At 43.2% G+C, this 22,867-nt stretch overlaps 2 protein-coding genes across 2 annotated transcripts; both read right to left on the bottom strand.

Moving 5' to 3' along the window:
- Positions 1-5,985: 5,985 nt before the first annotated feature.
- cib3 (calcium and integrin binding family member 3) lies at positions 5,986-12,854 on the bottom strand. The gene is made up of 5 exons (XM_021611277.3): positions 12,767-12,854; positions 11,333-11,367; positions 10,730-10,841; positions 10,134-10,281; positions 5,986-6,203 (listed from the first exon to the last, which is right to left on the bottom strand). The coding sequence occupies exons 1-5, from the start codon at positions 12,815-12,817 to the stop codon at positions 5,986-5,988; spliced, it is 564 nt and encodes a 187-aa protein (XP_021466952.2). The 5' UTR covers positions 12,818-12,854.
- A 3,959-nt stretch (positions 12,855-16,813) lies between these two features.
- LOC110530808 (serine/threonine-protein kinase NIM1-like) lies at positions 16,814-22,435 on the bottom strand. The gene is made up of 4 exons (XM_021614082.3): positions 21,956-22,435; positions 20,254-20,559; positions 18,753-19,021; positions 16,814-18,534 (listed from the first exon to the last, which is right to left on the bottom strand). The coding sequence occupies exons 1-4, from the start codon at positions 22,026-22,028 to the stop codon at positions 17,782-17,784; spliced, it is 1,401 nt and encodes a 466-aa protein (XP_021469757.1). The 5' UTR covers positions 22,029-22,435; the 3' UTR covers positions 16,814-17,781.
- Between the last annotated feature and the right edge of the window lie 432 nt (positions 22,436-22,867).

Here is a 22,867-nt window from a genome sequence, read left to right on the forward strand (position 1 = left end):
TGTCTCTTTCTCTGTGATGTCATTCTAATGGAATCCAGAAAGAACACAACCCTGTCTCTTTCTCTGTGATGTCATTCTAATGGAATCCAGAAAGAACACAACCCTGTCTCTTTCTCTGTGATGTCATTCTAATGGAATCCAGAAAGAACACAACCCTGTCTCTTTCTCTGTGATGTCATTCTAATGGATTTTCAGAAAGAACAAAACCATGTCCCTTTCTCTGTGATGTCATTCTAATGGAATCCAGAAAGAACACAACCCTGTCTCTTTCTCTGTGATGTCATTCTAAAGGATTCCAGAAAGAACACAACCCTGTCTCTTTCTCTGTGATGTCATTCTAATGGAATCCAGAAAGAATACAACCCTGTCTCTTTCTCTGTGATGTCATTCTAACGGAATCCAGACAGAACACAACCCTGTCTCTTTCTCTGTGATGTCATTCTAACGGAATCCAGACAGAACACAACCCTGTCTCTTTCTCTGTAATGTCATTCTAATGGAATCCAGAAAGAACACAACCCTGTCTCTTTCTCTGTGATGTCATTCTAACGGAATCCAGACAGAACACAACCCTGTCTCTTTCTCTGTGATGTCATTCTAACGGAATCCAGACAGAACACAACCCTGTCTCTTTCTCTGTAATGTCATTCTAATGGAATCCAGAAAGAACACAACCCTGTCTCTTTCTCTGTGGTGTCATTCTAATGGAATCCAGAAAGAACACAACCCTGTCTCTTTCTCTGTGATGTCATTCTAATGGAATCCAGAAAGAACACAACCCTGTCTCTTTCTCTGTGATGTCATTCTAACGGAATCCAGAAAGAACACAACCCTGTCTCTTTCTCTGTGATGTCATTCTAATGAAATCCAGAAAGAACACAACCCTGTCTCTTTCTCTGTGATGTCATTTTACGGAATCCAGAAAGAACACAACCCTGTCTCTTTCTCTGTGATGTCATTCTAATGGAATCCAGAAAGAACACAACCCTGTCTCTTTCTCTGTGATGTCATTCTAACGGAATCCAGACAGAACACAACCCTGTCTCTTTCTCTGTAATGTCATTCTAATGGAATCCAGAAAGAACACAACCCTGTCTCTTTCTCTGTGATGTCATTCTAATGGAATCCAGAAAGAACACAACCCTGTCTCTTTCTCTGTGATGTCATTCTAACGGAATCCAGAAAGAACACAACCCTGTCTCTTTCTCTGTGATGTCATTCTAATGGAATCCAGAAAGAATACAACCCTGTCTCTTTCTCTGTGATGTCATTCTAACGGAATCCAGACAGAACACAACCCTGTCTCTTTCTCTGTGATGTCATTCTAACGGAATCCAGACAGAACACAACCCTGTCTCTTTCTCTGTAATGTCATTCTAATGGAATCCAGAAAGAACAAAACCCTGTCTCTTTCTCTGTGATGTCATTCTAATGGAATCCAGAAAGAACACAACCCTGTCTCTTTCTCTGTGATGTCATTCTAACGGAATCCAGAAAGAACACAACCCTGTCTCTTTCTCTGTGATGTCATTCTAATGGAATCCAGAAAGAACACAACCCTGTCTCTTTCTCTGTGATGTCATTCTAACGGAATCCAGAAAGAACACAACCCTGTCTCTTTCTCTGTAATGTCATTCTAATGGAATCCAGAAAGAACACAACCCTGTCTCTTTCTCTGTGATGTCATTCTAATGGAATCCAGAAAGAACACAACCCTGTCTCTTTCTCTGTGATGTCATTCTAACGGAATCCAGAAAGAACACAACCCTGTCTCTTTCTCTGTGATGTCATTCTAAAGGATTCCAGAAAGAACACAACCCTGTCTCTTTCTCTGTGATGTCATTCTAATGGAATCCAGAAAGAATACAACCCTGTCTCTTTCTCTGTGATGTCATTCTAACAGAATCCAGACAGAACACAACCCTGTCTCTTTCTCTGTGATGTCATTCTAACGGAATCCAGACAGAACACAACCCTGTCTCTTTCTCTGTAATGTCATTCTAATGGAATCCAGAAAGAACACAACCCTGTCTCTTTCTCTGTGATGTCATTCTAACGGAATCCAGACAGAACACAACCCTGTCTCTTTCTCTGTGATGTCATTCTAACGGAAATCAAAAAGAACACAACCCTGTCTCTTTCTCTGTAATGTCATTCTAATGGAATCCAGAAAGAACACAACCCTGTCTCTTTCTCTGTGGTGTCATTCTAATGGAATCCAGAAAGAACACAACCCTGTCTCTTTCTCTGTGATGTCATTCTAATGGAATCCAGAAAGAACACAACCCTGTCTCTTTCTCTGTGATGTCATTCTAACGGAATCCAGAAAGAACACAACCCTGTCTCTTTCTCTGTGATGTCATTCTAATGGAATCCAGACAGAACACAACCCTGTCTCTTTCTCTGTGATGTCATTCTAACGGAATCCAGAAAGAACACAACCCTGTCTCTTTCTCCGTGATGTCATTCTAACGGAATCCAGACAGAACACAACCCTGTCTCTTTCTCTGTGATGTCATTCTAATGGAATCCAGGCAGAACACAACCCTGTCTCTTTCTCTGTGATGTCATTCTAACACAACCCTGTCTCTTTCTCTGTGATGTCATTCTAATGGAATCCAGACAGAACACAACCCTGTCTCTTTCTCTGTGATGTCATTCTAACGGAATCCAGACAGAACACAACCCTGTCTCTATCTCTGTGATGTCATTCTAATGGAATACAGAAAGAACACAACCCTGTCTCTTTCTCTGTGATGTCATTCTAATGGAATCCAGAAAGAACACAATCCTGTCTCTTTCTCTGTGATGTCATTCTAATGGAATCCAGACAGAACACAACCCTGTCTCTTTCTCTGTGATGTCATTCTAATGGAATCCAGACAGAACACAACCCTGTCTCTTTCTCTGTGATGTCATTCTAATGGAATCCAGACAGAACACAACCCTGTCTCTTTCTCTGTGATGTCATTCTAATGGAATCCAGAAAGAACACAACCCTGTCTCTTTCTCTGTGATGTCATTCTAATGGAATCCAGAAAGAACACAACCCTGTCTCTTTCTCTGTGATGTCATTCTAACGGAATCCAGACAGAACACAACCCTGTCTCTTTCTCTGTGATGTCATTCTAACGGAATCCAGAAAGAACACAACCCTGTCTCTTTCTCTGTGATGTCATTCTAATGGAATCCAGACAGAACACAACCCTGTCTCTTTCTCTGTGATGTCATTCTAATGGAATCCAGAAAGAACACAACCCTGTCTCTTTCTCTGTGATGTAATTCTAATGGAATCCAGAAAGAACACAACCCTGTCTCTTTCTCTGTGATGTCATTCTAATGGAATCCAGAAATAAATAAACCTGTCCTCAAACATTTACATCAAAAGGTGCAAAGTTATGGACAAAGATAAAAACATAGATTTTTCTTGATCAAATAACATGGAAAAACCCATTTTTGTGCAGTATTAATTTATCATCCTTACAAACCACAATGTAAATGTACATTACTGTATTGTACATGCAGTAGGCTGATAATCTATGTTTGTACCTGTAGACTTTCTATCACCACGAAGAAAAACGATGACAACTACAGTAATGTGATGTGATAATGTGGCTCAGTTAGTAGAGCATGCATGGTACTTGTAATGCTAGGGTTGTGGGTTCGATTCCCACAAGGGACCAGTATGAAAATATATACACCCACTACTGTAAATTGCTCTGTTTAAGAGTGTCTACTAAAATAGAAGAGGAATGAATAGACCATTTCAGTTTACACATAGAAATAAGTTGCATTTGCAAAGTATTTGAAGAAACTGGAAAACATATATCAGGCAAGTACTTTTATATTCCACAACTATTATCAGATTAACTGTTTTGTAAAGATAATTATCAGACTGAAGTTACAAATGCTGGTAAACACTCAAATACATTTAGTTTTAAAAAATTCACAAAGGTAGTGCTCTGGGTCTTTACTAGTCCTGTATTAGTGGACAGATATAGATGTCTTCAATCCCGGCAAAAACTGCAGCACAGCCACCCCCAAACCACTTCCAGTGGCTACGGACAGTAGAGGTGAGCACAAAGGAGACTACTTTTATCTTTTTTTATTTTGATAGCTTGACATCTTACAACAGTGTAGAAAAAGACAGGTGTGTGTAATTTTAGTCAAAACATTTTCTGTCAAAACTACCTCTAAAATGTGTTATCTATCCCTCCTTGTTCTTTCTCAGTACGTGGCGAACTTCCACTTGACACCAATGCATGACTAAGTGGAAAAATAGGTTTAGGAAAAGTCAGAGTTCACCCCTAAATGCATATCACTTACATTGCTTTGTTTTATGACCCCATCTTTATTCCATTGTCGATTGTGAGGTACACCACGAGAAAGAAATGACATTTTAAGAAAATATAAAATGCTGTTTTTAATATATCACATTCAAAACAGAGAAGAGATCTACTGTAATTGTACTGTACTTAATACAATCATATTGAAATTGATCTACAGTTTTGTAGATATCTGCACTTTGATTGAATAAAATGTAGTAATTTTAAAGAGCTGTGAGTCATTTTTTTTTTCTTCAAAGGGGCAATCTGGAATTGGTACATACAATCTGGAATTGGTACATACAATCTGGAATTGGTACATACAATCTGGAATTGGTACATACAATCTGGAATTGGTACATACAATCTGGAATTGGTACATACATTTTTGGACTTTAATCTTAATGTATAGTCTCTGATTCTTAAAGAATAAACGTATACATTCCTCATGAGCTTAGTTTGACTGTCTTATCCCCATCAGAACCCCAAATACAAGCTTGTTTTACTAAAAAAAATATGTAAACAATATAATTGTAAACAAACACGGTATAGCTTGAAACTATAATTTTGATCTCATGGATGGTCGGTCCTCGCATCCATAGCTTCATCTATGAATTTGAGAGTGGTTACATTTCTACAGCCCCATCCCTCAGCTGTTTACCAAAGAAGAGTTGGGGTGCATGACTGCTTTGTTGTTGTTTGAATCTCAGATTGCCTCTTTAAATGACATTGTATGAATGTATCCAGAATGATTAAGCACAATCGACTGTTAGCTGAACCCATGATTTTATAATGGAGCGTTAATTCATACATGACACAGATGCCTCACCCTCCACTGCCCCTCCATGGTTCAGTGAAATATGGGGGAAGATGTTTATTTTATAGCCTGGTGTAACTGAGCCTTCATAGAAGAGAATACAAATCAACTGTTGGCCGTCATAGCTAATGAGCCCTGTCCTGATAGCTACAATAGCTCTATAATAATAGACTATTCAGCTGTCAACAGGTCAGTGGGCTGTCTCCGGCCTACGTCAAAGTAAAAAACAACTAGCCTAAGCCTGCATAGTGCACACTTTAAAGGTCGCTCTAACATCTTTGGTAGAGAAAATGTTTGGATCCATGGTGGTAGTGTCCATGGCATCTCTTTAGTCTTCATATCCTTATATGGAAGGTGCTGTGGAAGAAAAGTCAACATGTTAGAATTTGTTCTAAATGAGTTATGCTGCATTCAAGAACACTCAGAACTGGGAAACCTCCGACTTCACCGTGTTCAAGACAACTCAGAATTGGGAAACCTCCTACTTCAGTGCGTTGATGACAACTCAGAACTGGGAAAACTCCTACTTCAGTGAGTTCAAGACAACTCAGAATTGGGAAACCTCCTACTTCAGTGCATTGAAGACAACTCAGAACTGGGAAACCTCCAACTTCAGTGCGTTCAAGACAAAACCCAACTGCGAAAAATTGTTTTGAACAGTCATCCAACTCAGAATTACAAGTCGGAAACTCTGACATCATCCTAGAGCTCTGACTTCTCCGACCTAAAGATCACTGATGTCATGATTTTCCCAGTCCGAGATTATTTTTTTCCTGAGTTCCCAGTTGTTTCGCTAAATTAAAGTTAAGAACTGCCCAGGAAAAAAAAATGCTTGGCCATTGGTTAGGTGACAACTACTGCAGACCTGAGGAAGTCTGGAGCACGGATGATCATGTGCTGGAAGTCCTCCAGTGAGAGACGTCCATCGTTGTCCAGGTCGGCCTCGTCGATCACCTTCTCACATACCATCCTGACCTCGTCCTCCGTTAGCTCATTCCGCGTCAGCTTGTTCAGCGTCTTCTCCAGGTCAGACTTACACAGGAAGTCATCATTGTTGAAGTCTGAGAGGATTGGAGGAGGAACAGAAACAGTAGTAGGATGTCATTATTCAAATGATCAGTTAAAGATTAAAGTTCACATTCCCCTCTTTTAGTTTACAGCTTACTTTGGTCCCTGGTAGTAGCAGTGTACTAAAGGGAAAGAGGGATACCTAGTCAGTTGTACAACTGAAATGTGTCTTCTGCATTTAACCCAACCCCTCTGAATCAGAGAGGTACAGGGGGCTGCCTTAAATCAACATCCATGTCTTCAGCGCCTGGGGAACAGTGGGTTAACTGCCTTGCTCAGGGGCAGAATAACAGATTTTTACCTTGTCAGCTCAGGGATTCGATTCAGCAACCTTTGGTTACTGACCCAACACTCTGAACACTAGGCTAGGGTGCTTTTCGGGAAGCATATACTTCCTTTTTTGTCCTGTAACTAAACATTTCCAAACAGAGCCTTCCTTTGCGTTTTATTGACCCATGACCGTGGTCATGTCACTGCATAGCCGCCTGCGGTGAAACGTCATCTGTCATCGCCAGTTAACTAGAGTGACTCTATAATGCCCTTATCAATCATTCACAGAGATGGGGCAAAATGAGTGGCTAATAAGTCTGGCTGCACTGCATCTGATTGGCTGACTTACTGCAAATCTTTCCTTGAATCAGATGGCATATTTATCACAAAACTATTTGATGTTGCCAATTATTTGAATGATTACTTCATTGGCGAACTTCACAGGAAATGTCAACAACGAACAGTGAGCCATCGTATTCATGCATAAAAAAAACAAATAATGAAGGAAAAGCATTGCAAGTTAGAATTTTGTAAAGTCAGTGTGGGAGAGGTGGGAAAATTATTGTTATCAATCCATAATGACAAACCTCCTGGCATTGAGAACTTAGATGGAAAGCTACTGAGGATGGTATCTGACTCTATAGCCACTCCTACTGAGGATGGTATCTGACTCTATAGCCACTCCTACTGAGGATGGTATCTGACTCTATAGCCACTCCTACTGAGGAAGGTAGCTGACTCTATAAGCCACTCCTATCTGTCATATCTTTAATCTGAGTCTAGAGGAAAGTCTTTGTCCTCAGGTCTGGAGCGAAGCCAGTCATTCCTCTACCCAAGAGTGGTAAAGCAGCCTTTACTGGTTCTAACAGCAGACCTATCAGCTTGCTGCCAGCTCTTAGCAAAATGTTGGAAAAAATTGTGTTTGACCAAATACAATGCTATTTCTCTGTAAACAAATTAACAACAGACTTTAAGCATGCTTATAGAGAAGGGCACTCAACATGTACTGCGCTGACACAAATGACTGATGATTGGTTGAAATAAATTGATAATAAAAGGATTGTGGGAACTGTGCTGTTAGATTTCAGTGCAGGCTTTGATATTATTGACCATAACCTGTTGTTGAAAAAACGTATGTGTTTTGGCTTTTCAGCCTCTGCCATATCGTGGATACAGAACTTTCTATCTAATAGAACTCAAAGGGTTTTCTTTAAATGGATGCTTCTCTAATGTCAAATGTAAAGTGTGGTGTACCGCAGGGCAGCTCTCTAGGCCCTCTACTTTTTTCTATGTTTACCAATGACCTGCCACTGACATTAAACAAAGCATGTGTGTCCATGTATGCTGATGATTCAACCATATACACATCAGCAACCACAGCTAATGAAATCCCTGAAACCCTTAACAAAGAGTTGCAGTCTGTTTTTGGAATGGGTGGCCAGTAATAAACTGGTCCTGAACATCTCTAAAACTAAAAGCATTGTATTTGGTACAAATCATTCCCTACGTTCTAGATCTCAGCAGAATCTGGTAATGAATGGTGTGGCTGTTGAATAAGTTGAGGAGACTAAATGACTTGGCGTTACCTTAGATTGTAAACGGTCATGGTCAAAACATATAGATTCAATGGTTGTAAAGATGGGGAGAGGTCTGTCCGTAAAACAGAGATGCTCTGCTTTTTTGACACCACACTCCAGAAATTTAGCAGGCTCTAGTTTTGTCTGATCTTGATTATTGTCCAGGCGTGTGGTCCAGTGCTGCAAGGAAAGACCTAGTTAAGCTGCAGCTGGTCCAGAACAGAGCGGGGCATCTTGCTCTTCATTGTAATCAGAGGGCTGATATAAATACTATGCATGCCAGTCTCTCTTGGCTGAGAGTTAAGTAGAGACTGACTGCATCCCTTATTCTTTCTATTTAGAAACATTAATGTGTTGAAAATCCCAAATTGTGTTGCATAGTCAACTTAGACACAGCTCTGACCAGTGGCGTGCCGTGGGCCTGGGGCCTGGGCCTTCAGTGAGGTCCTACACAGAATTAATCCACCTCTTATTACCATCATTATGATGCCATGGCTCTAGACACTATACATCTAGACAGAAACGCAGTATAACCAGGCGTTGCGTCACCTTGAAAGTGACATTTTTATTCAGAGAATTGCAGGGGAAGAGTACAATACCTTTTCATTGTGCAGCTCCCGTTGCCCTGCGCGCTTGTTCGTTGAGCTGTAGATCCACTCGGGTGTCCCCAAAAGTTTTCAAAAGCACCATTGCTTGTAAGTGCCCAGCCGTACTTTGGTGTCTCGTTGCTGCCTTGGTTAGACAACTCAGGTTTGCAAAGCCAGTGTGGCTCCAAACACCAAATCGATCACTTGCAAATAATAGGCATTCCCAGCAGTACAGTTTGCAGTGCTTCTCAGAGCCTGTGAGCCATTGATAGCGCTCGTAGTTGGAACTTTGAAAGTGGCGAACGAACCCCTTTCCCGCCTGTGACAGGCTTTGTAGTGTCGGCGTCGGGCGATCTCTCCTGACAATGTCTAACTTTTCTTGAAAAGTTTGTCTTGAGAAAGGCGTTATAATTATATCCTCGACCAAATCGATATCTTCTCCTCCTTCCGCCATTGTGGGTTGAAAAAACAGCTTAGTAGTACGCAAATTAATTAGTTTATCAAATTCAGTTTCCTAGTTCTGAGGTTCTGCATAGACCTGCCCATATAGGACCTGCCTCTCAATATTGGTAATCCAATCAAAAGACGTACACGCACTACGCCTGCTAGCTGTGTAACACTGGAGCCAGCCAGCAGGCGTACAATAGCCAACTCTAAAGCTGATTGGTTGACACTAAATTTTCATTTCCATTCACTTTAAGCTGCAAGCGCCCGCGCTGTTGATTCTGAAGGCCTGAGGGCAGATTTTAGACCCCTGGCAACACATGATGGCTGAATATGATTGGATAAAAAATCTAACATAAAGACCAGCCCTCCAAATCTCAACCTGGGGCTGGAAGCAGTGCAACCAAGAGGAAAGCTATGAAATGAAGAGTATAACTCTTACTCTGGGGAATAATTTAATACATATTTGTGGGAAAATATGTTTAAAAAAATATTATATTCTGATGATGTTTAGGCCAGCAGAGAAGGCCTTGCTGGCCCTGACGGCCCACCACTGGCTCTGACACACAGAATTATCCCACCAGACATGCCAGCAGGGATCTTTTCACAGTCCCTAAATCCAGAACAGATTCAAGATAGCGTACAGTATTACATAGAGCCATTTCTGCATGGAACTCCGTTCCATCTCATATTGCTCAAATAAACAGCAAACCTGGTTTTTAAAAAACAGATGAAGAAACCCCTCATGGCACAACGCCTCTCCCCTATTGGACCTAGATATTCTGTGTATGTACTAATATGTAGCTATTTATGTAGTTCTGTCCTTGAGCTGTTCTTGTCTATTTAATGTTCTGTATTATATCATGTTTCCTGTTCTGTGTTGGACCCCAGGAAGAGTAGCTGCTGCTTTTGCAACAGCTAATGGGGATCCTAATAAAATACCAAATACCAAACATCAAGGTGCTGATTATGTTAAAATGATAGTATTTCTTGCTGGGCAGATTGTTTAGATGTTATTAAAGGCACACACATCTCACACACTGACCGTAGATTTTAAATGCATAGTAGGCCTTCAGATCTCGTGGAGCCATCTCACTCAGCACAGAGAACATATCCAGGAAGTCATCCAGGGTCATGTTTCCTTCTCCGTCCTCCGAGAAAACCTCAGCGATCCTCTGGCGGAACGGGTTGTCCTGAGGAGAGACACATTGACTGCGTTAGCACGCTGAGCTAAAGCTTTGACGTTCGCTTTGGGGGAGCTAACACAATCACAGGGAATAAGCCAGAAGGGACAGGATGGGAAATACAAGAGTACTGCGTTGATATCAGTTGTTTCTGCTGTTGTCGTTGTGAGGAAATGTGTGTTTCTGTAAAGAAGCTCATAGTGGACCCAGTCGTACTCAGTGCCCTGTAGTTCGACCTGGCCTTCTTGTGGTTTATTAGAGTCAGATAACATATATCCAACCGTTCAGAGACTACTGTCAATTAGTTGTATATCAATAATGGATGGACACATTCCAAATTGTACCCTATGCCCTAGATAGCGTTTAGGGTCAAAACAGGTGCAGTAGAAAGGGAACAAGTTGTCATTTGGGACTTATCCACTAATATGTGTGTGCAAACACGGGACAGAGGGTATACCTTCAGTTCTGGCATGCTGCCAATGAGCTCGTATGGTAGCCTCACATCTGGCTGGTCTGTGTAGTCGAGAGGAACGAGCTGTGGTGCCAAGTCTCGATAACGGTCGAATAGTCTAGGAGGGGGGAAAGAAAGTTGAACCTGAAGTATATCAGATGTGCAGACTGGATAATATCCACTTTCTATATAAAATCAAATAATAAGAGATTTCAAAGAATAGCAGGTCAATTTGTGAAGTGAACAAATATAAATGTACTGTTAAATTCTAGTAAACAACTGTGTTGAAACTGCAGTAGATACAGTATATTCAACCTAAGCAATGTGTACAGCAGAAGCGTTGGTCTCAGGCTTTTGTTTTGACATGTGAGCTCAGATTACAGTATGTATGTCCCAGTATCTCTGGTCTACTGTTACATGTGTGTGTGTACAGAATAACTTTCATCCTAGTGAAAGGTTTCACGATGCAGAACTGAACAAAATCCAAGCAGCTACATTTGGAAGTGGTTAAGAACTTATCAGTGGTTAAGTGTCATATTCTGCCTAGGCTTATTTAGTTATACTGAATACTTAACTAGTTCTAAACATCATGTAGGAGCTTCCTCTCACCTTAGAATTTCCTTCCTTGTGAAGAATGTGCAGTCCTGCAAATGCAACATTTTTTTAAAATGTATTTTATTTAATCTTTATTGAAGTAGGCAAGCCAGTTAAGAATACATTCTTATTAATAATGATGGCCTACCCCGGCCGAACCCTACCCCGGCCGAACCCTACCCCGGCCGAACCCTAACCCGGCCGAACCCTAACCCAGACGACACTGGGCCAATTGCGCGCCGGCCCTACCGGACTCCCAATCACAGCCGGTTGTGATACAGCCTGGAATCGAACCAGGGTCTGTAGTGATGCATCTAGCACTGAGATGTAGTGCCTTTAGACCGCTGCGCTACTCGGGAGTCCCAAAACACTATTTAAAAAAATAATGATTCACAGCTGCAACAATTCAAGAGGTTCCTTTTTCCTTTTAAGAAAGGGACTTGTGGCTCAGATTAAACATTGTGCTGTGGTTGTCTCACTAGCTTTGGTTTGTTAGACCTGAATTAGACCACAACATCACATTAAGCACTTAACCGTCTGTTTTCTTAGTAAATAGAGCTGCAAAGGAAGTGTGCCAAGACCTGTGTTTTGCATCAATGCACTCCATTCACTAATTACAGTACCCCATCCACTAATTACAGTACCCCCATTCACTAATTACAGTACCCCCATTCACTAATTACAGTACCCCCCCAATTCACTAATTACAGTACCCCAATCACAAATAACAATACCCCCATTCACTAATTACAGTACCCCCTTCCACTAATTACAGTACCCCAATCACAAATAACAATACCCCCATTCACTAATTACAGTACCCCGATTCACTAATTACAGTACCCCCATCCACTAATTACAGTACCCCCCAATTCACTAATTACAGTACCCCAATCACAAATAACAATACCCCCATTCACTAATTACAGTACCCCCTTCCACTAATTACAGTACCCCAATCACAAATAACAATACTCCCATTCACTAATTACAGTACCCCCTTCCACTAATTACAGTATCCCAATCACAAATTACAATACCCCCTTCCACTAATTACAGTACCCCCAATCACAAATTACAATACCCCATTCACTAATTACAGTACTCACATGAAAGCAACACCAAGCTAGACGGGTGAAGCAATTTGTCTCAATCAATAAGCTATCTGAAGAAAGTTAGTCATCACCACACTGAGGGGGTTAAATAAATACACACACACACACACACACACACACACACACACACACACACACACACACACACACACACACACACACACACACACACACACACACACACACACACACACACACTCACTCAAACACACACACACACACACACACACACACACACACACACACACACACACACACACACACACACACACACACACACACACACACACACACACACACTCAAACACACAAACACAAACACACACACACCGACCTGATACGCATCAAGCTGCTGCGCCGTGAAGATCGTCTGCTTATTCCCCATTTCTCAGCCCACCACCCTGGTGCCTCTGTGCCATGGCACGTATCAGTATGAAGGCAGGCCTGTGGTGTGGTGTGGTGTGGTGGACTGTGGATATGTCAGATATGAAATGGCTGCATGGGGGACAAAGGGAGGCCAGGTTGCCAGGTTAGATCGGGTGTCTCCTGCCACCGAGCCCTTTGGTTCTCTTTATAATGGCAGCATTTCATCATTCCCCCCCACCACCACCGCCACCACCACCACCACCACCACCACCACCATCTGAATGGCAGCCGCTTTGACAGCAGAGAATAAGGGCTGTCTTCCAGCATGCCTTCAGCGTTGTATCAGCCTTTAGTGCTGCTCTGTGGCTGACTGATGCCTCACACTGCTCTCAGGTTACACTGCATGTGTCCCAAATGGACCCCTATTCCCTATATATTGGACTACACTTGACCGGAGCACCTGGTTAAAAGTAGGGGCTGTGGTCAAAAGTAGTACACCATACAGGGAAATAGGGTGCCATTGTCTTTTGCAACTGGGGCTTGGGAGTGGGCATGCAATACTTTTTTGAGGGATTATGAGGAATGTATGTTTTATTTATGTATAACTCTGAGAATTTTATATCTACATGTTTACTGGCTATATTGACATAGTTTTTTTCCAATGTTAATTGAAACATGATTATTGACACAACCAATATGTTGAGAAATGATATCCATCTCAGCACACCGTGGGTGAACTCTTGGATAAGGCCAGTGTTCTGGTATTTAGGGTCACTGCACATGCCCTCTCTTCTTGGCAGTGGCACATTGATGAGAATACCACCTGTTAGGGCCTGCATTCAACTCCCGGCACAATAGGTTGTATCCAACTTAACTATTGAGGAGTAGAATCCAAGATTAATTTGAATTGGCATTAAAGAACACTGCATCGTTTAAAAGGTTTAAGTAGGCCCTATATTGTCACAGAAATAATGAGAGTCCAATATACACTCACCGGACTGTTTATTGGGTATACCCATTCAGTACCGGGTTCATGAACCTTGTTTCCCTGGCTACATATGTTAATGTGGGCTATTTATTGGGGACTCTATATTGTTTTTATTGCTTTTCTGGGAGGCTTATCAGAGGTAGACATGACAGTGGTATGTATTTGTATAGTGCAGGGTGAGCTGCACACAGTGGTCTTCCTACTGAGGCACAGTATAGCTCAGGTTCATGGGCGCATGATTGCTGACAATAGCTGTTGGACTGACAGAGGCATTCAGGGGAGATAGACGAGCATAAATTAGATTACTTACATTATGACTTTCAACGCCCCTTGGGACAATGTACATTTGCAGCAACACTACAACAATTCAGTAACACAATGATAGGGAGCATGGCTCGGGTCCCTAATAAGTCATTGTCTCAACGCGGCCTTGAAATATGAGGACAAAGTCCAGGCAACAAGATCATTTGGATGGATTCCGTCATTCCTGTAGACTAGAGCATCCTCTGTTTCCAAAATGGGTCAAAGTTATCTATACAAATTATGCCAACAGAGCTACAGTAGTCTTTTAGCCAGATGTGTAAAGCCAGTAGCCTGTTGCCCATTAATGATATAGGGCTTGAAATAATCGGACGATTTTGGAGTCTTTCAGAGTTAGAATCAGTTCTTTCAAATCCAGTTTCAGCAGTTTCGAGTTAGCCCTCCTAATGTCGTTTGACCCCACATGTACTAAGACAGCACAGTAGAAAGCAACCCTCCTCCTCCAGCCCACCCAGCCCTACAGGGGTTCAGGGGGGTGACATGGTGCCCGTTGTGGGCTCCTCAGTAGGGTGAATGCCCTAGGTCTAGTGGTCTTCTCTATAGGCTTTGGTCTGGTCTGGTCCTGAGAGGAGTTGAAGACCTCTGAAGGACTTCTTTGACTGCCTGAACGAAGCCATCATGTGCCAGGTTACTTACCATCATCGGGTAAGTAAACAAAACATTAATAGTGGGCTGGACCATCTTGCTATGTATATATATTTTTTAAATAATAACAATAACAATAATAACTATATAAATAATTTTTAGAACGCAATTGCTAACGAAGGCATCTGATAACATTCTGCCTGTGTATGTTCTGGGTGGCCCTAAAGCTGCGTTCATGCTCTCTTAGAGGTTTCCCTGTGGGATTGTTTCTTTCCTTCCAATGTTCAGTGGTGCACGTAAATGCAACACAACTCTGCTTTGTCTCCGTCCATCAGGTACGCCCCAGTGAAGATCCTGTCCTTGATAGCAGGGAAGATCTTGGAGAGGTGGGTGGATGTCAGCTGCACACTCTGTGTGTGATAACAGGCCAGCTGGTTCACAGTCTGGTTACACCGCCTCTACTTTACCTCACCTTGACACACGGGAACCCTCCACTTGTTAATAGGCCTGCTGCAAGCACTACTCACAGCCCTGGGAACCTCATCTAGGTGAGGCTACGCATAAGAAATACTGTACACACTGGATATTTGGTTTGAATTCAGGAAGTGGTTTTAAGGGAAACTTTATTGTTTGTTATTATACCGTATAACATAAATTAAGGAACTCAGGGTCCCGATGAAGGTCTTATGATTGAAACTGTCATTCATCCAGGGGCCTCCCGGGTGACGCAGTGGTTTGGTTAAGGGCGCTGTACTACCAGAGACTCTGGGTTCGCGCCCAGGCTCTGTTGTAACCGGCCGCGACCGGGAGGTCCGTGGGGCTACGCACATTTGGCCTAGAGTCGTCCGGGTTAGGGAGGGTTTGGCCGGTAGGGAAATCCTTGTCTCATCGCGCACCAGCAACTCCTGTGGCGGGCCGGGCGCAGTGCGCGCTAACCAAGGTTGCCAGGTGCACGGTCTTTCCTCCGACACATTGGTGCAGCTGGCTCCCGGGTTGGATGGCACTGTGTTAAGAAGCAGTGTAGCTTGGTTGGGTTGTGTATCGGAGGACGCATGACTTTCAACCTTCGTCTCTCCCAAGCCCGTACGGGAGTTGTAGCGATGAGACAAGATAGTAGCTACTAAAACAATTGGATACCATGAAATTGGGAAGAAAAAATAAACTGTCATTCACACACTCACCCATCCACCCACACTCACTCACCCAGTCCTCCATCCCATTCATTGATCCATCCAGCCACACATTCACCTATTCACCCACCTACTTACCTACTTATCCATCCATTCACCCACCCATTCATTCATCTATCCTATTCAAATGTACTTATTTTCTTCCGAATCATTCCCTCAGCTCTGCCAAACGGCCCAACACCTTCCCTTGTCTGGAAGAGACCAATGGCGTGGACAAGAGGGTTTGCCTTCCCGTGAGCTCCACCATCAACATGGACAGGACAGCGCTCTACGAGGCCGTGGCAGCCATCTTCATCGCCCAGGTTAACCACATGGACCTCACCATCAGGTAGATAGTCACCATCGGGTAGATAGTCACCATTGGGTAGACAGTCACCATTGGGTAGATAGTCACCATTGGGTAGACAGTCACCATTGGGTAGACAGTCACCATCAGGTACACTCTTTGAAAAAAAGGTGCTATCTAGAACCTAAAAGGGTTCTTCGGCTGTCCCCAACCGTTTGAATAACCCTTTTAGGATTCAGGTAAAAAGTATTTTGGGTCTCAAAAGGATTCTACCTAGAACCAAAAAGAGTTCTACCTGGAACCAAAAAGGGTTCTCCTATGGGACAGTCGAAGAACCCTTTTGGAACCCTGTTTCCTGTCACCAGTACCATGTTCTACTTTATATTTACTTGTCCTGTTTTCTGTCACAAGTATTATATTAGTGTTTTGTTATCAATGTCATTAGTTATAAAATTGCAGTTTGTTGAATGTTGTTCAGATGTTTTGTGTGTTTTCAAGTTATTTTTAAGAGTAATATCAAATATGTTTTACGTTATATGTTTTTGTTGTTGCATTTTTAAGTGAACTCATTATCGAAATCATTATAATGAACTTAATTATCACTGAGACTCTTTGTATAAAATAACAAATTAACACTATCACTTCTTATCGTTATCTACAAAACAATTTTAATGCAACAGTGACAGTGAAAAACATAATATATAATACAATTGATTATATGACAAAAACAAGGATGTATGACAAAAAAAAAATATATTAGCTAAGAATACTGTCTGATTGTTTAGTTTACACAGTAAAAAACGTTCACAGTATAAGTAACCCTACAACTGACTATGTTTCGTGTGGGTTGTGTCAAACTTACCTAAATCACAATACTCAAAATATAAAAACATGGAAATATTTTTTGAAGGCAAAGAATCCTTTGTCATTGCAATGTCCTCTTTCTTTCTCAGAAGAAAGAAAACTTCCATGAATGAGTCTCAAGTATACTAGTGATTGTACAGCCTCGTGTTGTTAAAGTAGCTTTCCAAGACATTACCAGAGACAACCCAATAAAAACTGTTATGTACATCTCATTATCGTCCATTTAATTTAGTCTCATGTTGTTAAAAGTGCCATTCGCTTCAAGGTCCTTCTTCTGCTGAATGCCGCTCCTTATCATAAGACACACAGATATTTATACAGTTGTCCTAGCAGTGAGTCTGATGAGGCCTAGACTCCTCCCCGTCTGACTGGCTAGACTCCTCCCCGTCTGACAGGCTAGACTCCTCCCCGTCTGACAAGCTAGAATCCTCCTTGTCTGATTTGGCTAGACTCCTCCACGTCTGACAGGCTAGACTCCTCCCCGTCTGACAAGCTAGAATCCTCCTTGTCTGACTGGCTAGACTCCTCCCCGTCTGACAGGCTAGACTTCTCTCCGTCTGACAAGCTAGACTCCTCCTTGTCTGACTGGCTAGACTCCTCCCTGTCTGACAGGCTAGACTCCTCCCTGTCTGACAGGCTAGACTCCTCCCTGTCTGACAGGCTAGACTCCTAACTGTTTGATTTGCTAGACTCCTAACTGTCTGATTTGCTAGACTCCTAACTGTCTGATTTGCTAGACTCCTTCCCCTCTACATGATTACACACACAGCAGAAGGCCTCAACTGAGGTAAGGTACCCTCGCTCCAGCGTCTCTTGACCTGGAAGTCTTTGTGACACTCAGCGCTGTACCCCACCGCCTCCACTTTCTTCCTCTTATGGATACGGTGCAGCAGGATCCTATAGGCCCCCGTCACAGGGCTCCTCAAGTCATGGCAGGCATTGTTCACCAGGTGGCTCTCTGTTATCCCCAGGTCCGCCAGAGCTGCCTTGACATCCAGCTCATCTGTACCCAGGACCCTGGAGGGCTCCACAAGGTGGGCTGGGGTCGGGTGGGAGAAGGGATACGCCTGGGGGTAATCAATGCCCTTCAGCCAGGTGTAGGTCATGATATGAGCAACGGAGAGACGGTCGGCGGGCACGGGCCTCAGGATGTCCTGGATGACCTGGTGGCAGGGGTCGGGCACATAGGCTGGGATGGTGAAGGAGCCCTGAAGGATGCAGACCTTCAGCCGGCTGAGGTTGGCAGCGTTGAAGGGTAACATGGCTGTAGTCATGAAGTAGAGTAGTACACCCAGGGCCCAGACGTCAGCGGACTGGCCCACGTAGCCTTTGTCCTTGAAGAGTTCCGGGGCGACGTAGGGCGTGGAGCCGCAGAAGCTGGTGAGGACGTCATCGGGGCGCGAGGAGGTGCTGAAGCCAAAGTCGCCTACCTTGACGCAGTATGTGGTGGTGTAGAAAACGTTCTCTGCCTTCAGGTCCCGGTGGACTATGTTGTTATCATGCTGGAAGACGACAAGAAGAAGATACTTTAAACATAAAGCAAGATTTGTACACAGAGACTGAGTGAGGCACGTCAGGGCCCTAAGGATACATGGATGTATCACACAACACTTATTTAAAATGGGGTCCTCCGTGTGCCATTGTTGTTTGGACAGACTTACAGCGCTATGCCACTGTAGTAGGCGAGAGTCAATGCAAGACTATATTGTTGCTAACTCACCATGTGTTTGACTGCAGCCAGAATTTGGGAAAAGATGAGTTTGCTTTCAAGGTTTGAGAGTCTACCCCTGGTGGTAATGCGTGAGAACAGATCTCCTCCACTGGCGTACTCCATCACTAGGTACAGCCGCTTAAACGTCTCCACCACCTCGTACAGACGCACTATGTTGGGGTGGGACAGCCTCTCCATGCACCCGATCTCTGAGGCAAACAGCACGTGGGACCTCTTGTCCAGTTTGACTTTATCCAGGATCTTAACTGCCACTCTCTCTGGGTGTTGGAATCCAAGATGGAGGAAGAGAGAGAAAGGGACAGGACAGGGAGAGAGTTAGAGACATGCTATCACGTTTAGAATTTACTAAGCTATCCTCTCTCTTTATCTCTCTTCAGCTTGTCTTGCTATGGCTATTGTCCTCAATACTTTACTCAATACATAAGCTTGTGACTGAGTCTGAGACACGTGCAAGTGGCTGAAGACAATCCACAGGGATTAGTGAAAGTTAAATGAGATTCTAGCCATCGGCTTTTTCTCACATGTTTTTCTCACAGGATTAGCCTAGTTTGTTCTCCACCAGACTTAGTGTGGCAACACAGGCAAGGCAACACTAGCAATACCGGCAAAGCAACACAGGCAACGCAACACTGGCAAGGCAACACTGGCAACGTTGGCAAGGTAACACAGGCAACGCAACACTGGCAAGGAAACACTGGCAACATTGGCAAGGCAACACTGGCAAGGTGGCTGGCAAGTTGCAGGTCTACCAGCTAGAGAGAAAGTGCTCTTGAGATCGAGACTGTGAAGATAAAACGGGCTAGTGATGTAATCTAGCCATATTAACATGCCTTGTCCCCTCAGGGAAGTACATACTCTGGGGGGGTCCATGAATTCAAACCTTATCCCAGTCATGTTGATAATGAAATATATCATCACTTGACATTATATATAGATAGGTAATTTTCCAAGGAAACTACAAGAGGTACTTGTGTGATATGTATCATTGTTTTATTTATGTTTTATTTAACAAGTGAGCGCTGTATCGGTGGCAGGGATGTAACGTAGTTAAGTACAAATACTTTCAAGTACTATATAAGTATGTTTTTGGCGTATCTGTACTTTACTTTACTATCTATATTTTTGACAACTTTTACTTCATTTCATTCCTGAAGAAAATAATGTACTTTTTACTCCATACATTTCCCTGACACCCAAAAGTACATGTTACATGTTGAATGCTTAGCAGGAAAAGAACATGGTCTAATTCACACACTTTTATCATGAGAACATCCCCGGTCATCCCTACTGCCTCTGATCTGGCAGAATCACTAAACACACATGCTTCGTTTGTAAATTATGTGTTGGAACATGCCCCTGGCTATCCGTAAAATAAAAATAAAAAAAACAAGGAAATTAGGCTGGTTTGCTTCACTTTTACTCAAGTATGACAATTTGGTACTTTTTCTACCACCGGTAGATGGCTCCATGTTCCAGGCCTGTGTCTCACCTTTAGTTAGGTCATGAAAGCCCAGTTTCACCTGGGAGAAGTTTCCACAGCCGATCTCCCCTCTCAGCTCGTAGAAGGCCACCCTCCTTCCGAACGTCAGGTCATTCATCACCCGCTCCGTGTGGGCCAGGTCATAGACAGCTTTATCGAACACACTCTGCCTCTCCGGCTTCACCTCTTCAACGTCCTCCACCGCATCCCCACGAAACCTCAGCTGGTTCTCCTTGTTCTCCTTGACGTTCTCCTCCTTCCCTCCCTCTTTCGGGTCTCCACATCGCTGAGCTATCGTCTGCTGAGCTTTGTTCCCTGCACCAGAGAAACACAGGAAGAGGAAGAGAACATAAACCACACTACGTAGACCTCACAGTATTTCAAAACAACTGAAACACCTCCAAACCTCTGACACCAATGGCTTGTCGTGGTTCATCACATTTCCAACGTTATCGATGGTAAAGTGTCCATTGGGTAGCTTGTGTGTTTAGTGAGTCCGCCAGATTGGATGCAGTAGGGATGACCAGTGATGTTCTCATGGGGATGTTCTCATGATAAGTGTGTGAATTACACCATTTTCCTGTCCTGCTAAGCATTCAAAATGTAACAAGTACTTTTGGGTGTCACAGAAAATGTATGGAGTAAAATGTATATTATTTTCTTTAGGAATGTAGTGAAGTAAAAGTTAAAGTTGTCGAAAATATAAATAGTAAAGTACAGATACCCCAAAATATGAGTTAGCCACTTGGAGAGTGATAGTCTATTAGCAACCTGTGATAATCAGAAAAATTGAACCTTTATTGAACTAGGCAAGTCAGTTAAGAACAAATTCTTATTTACAATGACAGCCTAAAAATATAAATATGACATTACATCACCCTCTACAACCTCTGCGATTATTATTTGACCCTGCTGGTCATCTATGAACATTTTAACATCTTGAAGAACAATCTGGTCTTCATGGCCATGTACTCTTATAATCTCCACCCGGCACAGCCAGAAGAGGACTGGCCACCCCTCAGAGCCTGGTTCTTCTCTAGGTTTCTAATCTCCACCCGGCACAGCCAGAAGAGGACAGGCCACCCCTCAGAGCCTGGTTCTTCTCTAGGTTTCTAATCTCCACCCGGCACAGCCAGAAGAGGACAGGTCACCCCTCAGAGCCTGGTTCTTCTCTAGGTTTCTAATCCCAGCTGGCACAGCCAGAAGAGGACAGGTCACCCCTCAGAGCCTGGTTCTTCTCTAGGTTTCTAATCCCAGCTGACACAGCCAGAAGAGGACTGGCCACCCCTCAGAGCCTGGTTCTTCTCTAGGTTTCTAATCTCCACCCGGCACAGCCAGAAGAGGACAGGTCACCCCTCAGAGCCTGGTTCTTCTCTAGGTTTCTAATCCCAGCTGGCACAGCCAGAAGAGGACAGGTCACCCCTCAGAGCCTGGTTCTTCTCTAGGTTTCTAATCCCAGCTGACACAGCCAGAAGAGGACTGGCCACCACTCAGAGCCTGGTTCCTCTCTAGGTTTCTTCCTAGGTTCCTGCCTTTCTAGGGAGTTTTTCCTAGCCACCGTGCTTCTACATCTGCATTGCTTTGCTGTTTAGGATTTTAGGCTGGGTTTCTGTACAAGCACTTTGTGACATCAGCTGATGTAAAAAGGGCTTTATAAATACATTTGATTGATTGCAATAAGAATGAATAAACAAAAGCCACTATTACTCACAAAGGACCTTCTCTTTAGCCTCTGTCTTGTTGCTCCTCACGGCTTTGACGCTTTTCCTCTGCTTCTGAAACATGGCTGATGGTCAGGGTGGGCTGACAGTGTTCCTGGTAGTCCTTGGATAGTTCTCCAAGCTCTCAAAGAATGTAGTAATTGTCCTAGTATTTGGGCTCAGTCAGTGCTGGTGTTTGAGGACTCGAGAAATCCACTTAACAAACAGGTAGAATGCAACAGGAACATGGATTCATCAAAAACGTGTATATTGCTGTTACGTTCATAAACTGTCACAAAATGAAGAAAACAAGTATCTCTGATGTTTGGGATAGATCTACTGTCCTTTGTGGAATGTTGTGACAAATCACAACCTCTCCTACAGAGCACCTAGTTTCTCTCTTTCTCTCTCTCTACCTGTTCCTTTGTCTTTCTCTCCTTCCCTCTCTCTGTGTGTCTGTCCTGTTAGAACTGTCAGTGAGATGTTGCCACTCTGCAATGTCAATACCCATAATCCCCTCTGTGTCTGGCTCCTCCCACACAGACAGAACATTCTACACAGGCTATTCAAACCACAAGACTGGGACCCGTCTTATGACTGTCTGTCTGACCCAACCATGACCTGGTCACAGACCAAACAGACAGACATGTGACATTATATAAGAGTTCAATTGAAAGCATCACAGTGGTCGGGAGAGTTTGGGTTCTGGGAAATGTCAATTACAAATGATCTCACACTCCTGGTAAGGGAAATAAACATTTATCAAATGAAGGACCAAAAGGTGGGAGTGACAAACTATTATACCACATACACATGACAAATCACTAATTGACTTAAACATAACAACCTAACTCTTATTTCACCCCAGATATCGAAGGGGTATACAGGAAATGGACCTAAAGCCACAGTCTTCCATTACAACT

The sequence above is a fragment of the Oncorhynchus mykiss genome, chromosome 8 (genome assembly GCF_057628025.1).
Source record: "Oncorhynchus mykiss isolate SJ-2025 chromosome 8, ASM5762802v1, whole genome shotgun sequence".
Lineage (NCBI taxonomy): Eukaryota > Metazoa > Chordata > Actinopteri > Salmoniformes > Salmonidae > Oncorhynchus > Oncorhynchus mykiss.